Here is a 6,045-nt window from a genome sequence, read left to right on the forward strand (position 1 = left end):
GGCCTGTCTATTGCCATGTAATATTACTATGTTTATTTGTTCATTTGAGGCTGTAATAATACCATTGTATAAATGATTGGAGTTCTAGTAAAAGGGAAAATATGTAGAATATAATATTTGCATTCAAAAATGTGTAGATAACATGCCTATAGGACTTTATAATTATGTGCTATACGTGTTGTCCAATTACTGTGTGCACTATAGAAACCATGCCATTAGAGGAAGCGCACACACACATACTGTCTGCTAGCAAACACAAGTAGGAAATGTTGCAATTATGTTTATTACTATGTGTTATTAGAAATCCTGCTTGTAGGAACAAATGTTAATGGACTATCTTTCAATTCACCTTAGCATATTCACTAGCAATCATGCCTATAGGTCTCTTGCTATTATCTTGAAATATACATTAGAAATCATGCCAATAGGATCTTGATTGCTTTCTTGCTATTGTCTCGCACTGTTCACTAGAAATCATGCCTATAGAACCAAGTATAACCATAGAATCAGTCCTAGGCGCTAATCGTTAGAGACTACGTCTATAGGATATCATTATTCGTTTAATGACTGTAAATGATGAACCTCTCAACTTGTTTTACTTAGATCACTATCAAAAGCATGCATAATTCTAGACTTCATTGTCACTTAGTGCATAAATCACTTAGGCATAACATCTACATGATTAATGACTGGAAATCTGCGATTCTTCTTAATAATCACTATGCAACATTCGTATATCTTGTCAATGAATAATGCGGGTTCTTCAAATTGCTTGCATGTCTGGATGCCCATCGCTTAGAAATCATGTATGTAGGTTTTATAACACCCATAATCTATAAATCAGTTAATTTAGAGTAGCAGCACTGTTGATACCCACTTTTTTCCTCATATTTTAAATTGTATATATATACTTTCAAAATAGTATATTTGCATCATCATTTAGTTTATGATCCTATACAGGCATTTTGCATCATAATTTTCTATTAAGTTTTGTGATGACGAATGCCACTTGCCCATTGACTAAAAATGTGCCATTGCTCTCGGGGTCCTTTTGCTCAACAACTCCATGCTTTGCAATGCACACTACTTCAAATGGACCCGACCATCTAGACTTGATCTTCCTAGGGAAGAGTTTCAACCTTGAATTGAATAATAAATGGCTTGATCGGCTTCGAACTCATGATGCAAAATATGTTTGTCATGCCATTTCTTTGTTTAACTTTGCATTCTCATATGCGTGCAGTCGAAACTTTTCGAGCTTATTCAGTTGCAACATCCGTTTTCCCCCAAATAGATCCATATCAAAATTGAGCTTCTTGATTGCCCAATATGCCTTGTACGCAAGCTCAACAAGCAAGTGACAAGCCTTTCCATATACTAACCTGTATGGTGAAGCGCCAATTGGAGTTATGTATGCCGTGCGATATGCCCACAAAGTGTCATCTAGCTTGCTAGCCCAATCCTTCCTACTTGCGCTCATTGTCTTCTCCAAAATTTGCTCTACCTCTCTATTTGAGACCTCCACTTGACCACTGGTTTACAGATGATAAGCAGTTGCAACCTTGTGTCTCACCCCATACTAGCTAAGAGGTTGGCCAATCATTTGTTACAAAAGTGAGTCCCTCCATCACTGATCAAAGCATACAGAGTCACGAATCTGGTGAAAATATTTTTCTTCACAAAGCTCACCACTACTTTAGCATCATTCGTAGGCAAAGCCACAGCCTCAACCCACTTTGACACATAGTCAACTACAACCAAGATGTACTGATGGACATTTGATCTGAAACGGCCCCATCCTCTGGCACTATCACACCTTTTTAAAAATGTATGTGCATCCATGAATAGCTTAGGCCAGTAGAATCTCGACTGCAACACCTTTGCAGCCGTTTTGTCTCCACCATGGTGCCCCCATATGGTGATGCATAAAAATCATGTAAAATTTCATCCATCTCCTCCTCAGGAACACATCGGGGCACCAGTTGATCTTCACATTGCTTAAACAAAAACGGCTCATCCCATAGATAAAGCCTCACAATCATGCATGAATTTCCTCTTACCATCCGGAGATAACCCTGATAGAGTCACCCCACTTACAATGAAGTTTATAGTCATCATATCATGGGGTCGTGCCAGCTGTGATGGATAGAAATTTCTCATTAGGAAAGCTTTCCTGAATTTCTCCCCTTCCTCAACATGTGCACGAGTTTCCAAATGCGATAAATGGTCCGCCACCTAATTTTCTGTCCCTTTTCGATCTTTTATTTCCACGTCAAATTACTGCCAGAGAAGAACCCAATGAATTAGTCTAGGCTTAGCATCCTTTTTCTTAAACATTTACCTGATGGCTGTATGGTCTGTGTAGACGATGACTTTAGTTCCCACCAAGTAGGCCCTAAATTTGTCAAACACCCATACTACCGCTAACAACTCTTTTTCTGTGACTATGTAATTTATTTGAGTTGGATTTGGAGTTTTGCTAGCATTGTAAATTGAGTGGAACACTTTATCTTTCCTCTGGCCCTATACGGCCTCAATTACCGTGTCACTGGCATCACACATCAATTCAAAAGGCTCTCCCCAGTTTGGGGTGGTAATAATTGGTGCAGTCACCAATCTCTTTTTCAACTCCTCATACGACTTCAAGCAGTGTTCATCAAACTTGAAAGGCGTATCCTTCTCGAGCAACCTACACAAGGGAGCAGAAATCTTAGAGAAATCTTTAATGAATCTGCAATAGAAACTTGCATGTCCCAAAAAGCTTCTGACTCCTTTGACAAAGATTGGAGATGGCAGTTTTCAATTGCATCCACTTTTGCCTTATTCACCTCCAACCTATCTTTGGACACCTTATGCTCGAGTACAATTCCTTCTCGTACCATAAAATGACACTTCTCCCAGTTCATCACCAAATTTGTCTCTTCACACCTGGAAAGCACTTTACTCAAATTCGTTAAGCTTTCATCAAAAGTTGGTCCAAAGATCGAAAAATCATCCATAAATACTTCAATAAATTTTTCCACCATATTAGTGAAGATTGCCATGATGCACCTTTGAAAAGTCGAAGGTGCATTGCACAACCCAAATGGCATTCGCTGAAAAGCATAAGTGCCATAAGGACAAGTGAAGGTAGTCTTTTCGTGGTCCTCTAGTGCAATTGAGATCTGGTCATAGCCGGAATATCCATCAAGGAAACAATAGTAGTGTTGTCCGACCAACGTGTCTAGCATTTGATCAATAAAGGGAAGGGGAAGTGATCTTTTCTAGTAGCATTATTCAGTTTTCGGTAGTCAATGCAAATTCTCCAATTGGTGATAGTCCTAGTTGGAATTAATTCATTATTATCATATATGACCACCGTCATTCCACCCTTTTTAGGTACACACTAGATTGGACTTACCCACTTACTATCAGAGATGGGGAAGATAACACCTGCATCGAGCCACTTTATGACTTCTTTTCTTACCACTTCCTTCATGACTGGGTTCAAGCGGCGTTGGTGTTCTACACTCGGTTTGTGCCCATGCTCCATGAAATTTTTTTATGAATACAAAATTTTAGGCTAATACCATGAATGTCAGCCATGGTCCCTCCAATCGCCCGCTTGTGCTCTCTAAGTAAGAAAGCAGCTTTACTTTCTACAAAATAGATAAGTAAGAAGATACAATGACAGGTAAAGTTTTATCAACACCTAAATAGGCGTAATGAAGATTTGAGGGTAGGGGTTTGAGTTCCCATTTAAGAGCTTCTTCGATACACAACTTGGGGGGTGGTCCAGTTGGTCTATCTAGAGGCTCGAAATCGATCAATCCTTTGATGTAAGCACATGCATCCAGATGATGCACCATCTTCTTTACCTCGTCGTCCAAGTCAATGCTGTCAAACAACACAAGTGTTTTCTCTAGAGAGTCATCCAGATATGCACCCCACATCATTTTTTTTTCTTCTTTTTCAATCACATATATCATAGTTAGATCCTCATAATGACTTGGCAGATGAATTGCCTTGCATACATTAAAGACTATTTCCACATTATCAACCCGAGGATCATTTTTCCTTCACGAACTTTGATCACAGCATCAGCGGTGGCTAAGAGAGGTCGTCCCAAGATGATGGGGACTTGTTCATCAGCTTCATAGTCCAGTATGATAAAATCTGCTGGCAGAATAAATTACCAAATTTGAAGTAGCATATCTTCTATCTCCCCCTCGGGATGAACAATATATCTATCAGCAAGCTGCAACATGACTGTGGTTGGACTTCGGGTTCCCAACCCCAATTGACTGAAAACTAAGAGAAGTATCAAATTTATGCTAGCCCCCAGATCACATAGTGCTCGCCCCACATCTACCTCACCAATTCCAACAGATATGGTGAAGCTCCCTAGATCCTTCAACTTTTGTGGCAATTTCTTTGAATTCTCGAGGTGCACTCTTCAGTAAATGCCACGGTCTCAAACTCTGCCAATCTCCTTTTGTTAGCCACAATATCTTTTATGTACTTAGCATATTTTGGGATTTCACATAGTACATCAACCAATAAAATATTTAATTAAATTTGGCTCAACATATCAAGAAATTTGTTGAACAACCTGTCATCACTTTTCTTCTTCAATCTTTGTGGGAAGGGAGGTGGTGGCCTTGAAACTAGAGTCTTTCACTTTCTTCAGTTTCTTTTTCAGCGTCTCCCACAGTTTTGGGGATCAGTTCACCCTTAGGAGTGACTTGTTCTTTCTTTCTTTTTGGGAATTCTTCTAATTCTCTACCATTCCTCAAGGTTACAACATTTACCTGAGGATTTTTATTTTTATCGTTGGGAAGGGCACCTACATGTTGAGTATTTTGTTGTGTAGCCAACTGCCTAATCTGCCTCTCTATATTTCAAAATTTTGTTCTCAATTGCTGATTATCTGTTCGAAGTTGCTGGTTGTCAATCAGCAGCTTCTTCAACATATTATTAGTGCTCTCTTCTACTTGTTGAGGTGGATTTTGAGGCCGATCATATATCACAACACCTCATCACTCTAACAATGATGTGTGCAGTCTCTGAGTAGTTTCTTGTATCTTTTCCAAGCTTGACGAAGAGTCTTACCATCTCGTTGTTGAAGCCCAAGAATCTAGCTTCTCAATGACTTTGTTTTCTTTGTGGGAAAAAAATTAATTAAGAATTTTCATGCTAGATTATCCCAAGTGTGGATTGAGTTTGCGGGTTCATGGTTTAACCATTCCTTAGATTTTCCCAACAGTGAAAAGGGAAACAAAATCAGTCTGACATAGTCCTTGGAGACATTCGGATAGTTGTATGTATTTGTAATCTCAAAAAAATTCTGAATGTGCCATGCGAATCTTAATGAGATAGACCCACATATTGCCCTGTGGACTGAATCAACTGCACCATATACTGTTTGAGCTCAAAGTACCCACATATTGCCCTGTGGATTGAATCAACTGCACCATATACTGTTTGAGCTCAAAGTGTCCCGTGATGTCAGGCTTCACGATATCCTGAGTCATATTATCAAGACTAGGCATTGTGGCCTCAATCACCGGTCTTTCTTCATTTTATGCCATCTCAATTGGTTGTGGTTGGACTACAATACCCAACTCTGCAATTCTTGCTCTCTATTCCGCCTCCCTCTTTAAACTATGAAAGAGTCTTTCGAGTTCAGGATTAGGAGGAGAAAGGTTGTTCAAACTGTTGCTTCTTCTAGCATTCGAGGTGAACACCTGTAGAGTCAAAAATAGTTAAACAGATTAACACTTGAACAAAAACAAATAAACTCTTATTTCAGACAAATAACTAATTTCTAAATCTCCGACAATGATGCCAAAAATTTGTTGGGTACACATGCACACACAAGTATACGCGGTCGACAAGTAATAAAGTGATAAGAAAGTAATGTTCCCATGAGGATTTATGATCAACTATTTTCCAATCTAAGCTATTTGTATATTTAATGCTCAAGTAAGTATGAAGAAGATGGATGTGATGTTTATAACTAAATTACTACGAACTAAACGGATAAGCAAGCAAGAAAATAAGAGC

The 6,045-nt window shown here is 38.9% G+C and overlaps 1 protein-coding gene across 1 annotated transcript; it reads right to left on the bottom strand.

Annotated features, from left to right (window-relative positions):
- Positions 1-1,198: 1,198 nt before the first annotated feature.
- Positions 1,199-3,935, bottom strand: LOC107769437 (uncharacterized). Its single transcript, XM_075224308.1, has 7 exons — positions 3,858-3,935; positions 3,570-3,638; positions 2,770-3,263; positions 2,542-2,689; positions 1,879-2,075; positions 1,646-1,816; positions 1,199-1,532 (listed from the first exon to the last, which is right to left on the bottom strand). Exons 1-7 carry the CDS (start codon positions 3,933-3,935, stop codon positions 1,199-1,201), a joined length of 1,491 nt encoding a protein of 496 aa, XP_075080409.1.
- Positions 3,936-6,045: the final 2,110 nt, after the last annotated feature.

The sequence above is a fragment of the Nicotiana tabacum genome, chromosome 11 (genome assembly GCF_000715075.1).
Source record: "Nicotiana tabacum cultivar K326 chromosome 11, ASM71507v2, whole genome shotgun sequence".
Classification (NCBI taxonomy): domain Eukaryota; kingdom Viridiplantae; phylum Streptophyta; class Magnoliopsida; order Solanales; family Solanaceae; genus Nicotiana; species Nicotiana tabacum.

What these genes read in the sequence shown, in the direction of transcription:
- LOC107769437 (XM_075224308.1), bottom strand. Translation starts at nt 3,935, where the DNA reads ATGATGTGGGGTGCATATCTGGATGACTCTCTAGAGAAAACACTTGTG. An exon ending in GCATTGACTTGGACGACGAG is followed by an intron (nt 3,639 to 3,857) that starts GTAAAGAAGATG and finishes TCTATTTTGTAG; the next exon opens with AAAGTAAAGCTGCTTTCTTA. An exon ending in GAGACAAAACGGCTGCAAAG is followed by an intron (nt 1,817 to 1,878) that starts GTGTTGCAGTCG and finishes ATTTTTAAAAAG; the next exon opens with GTGTGATAGTGCCAGAGGAT.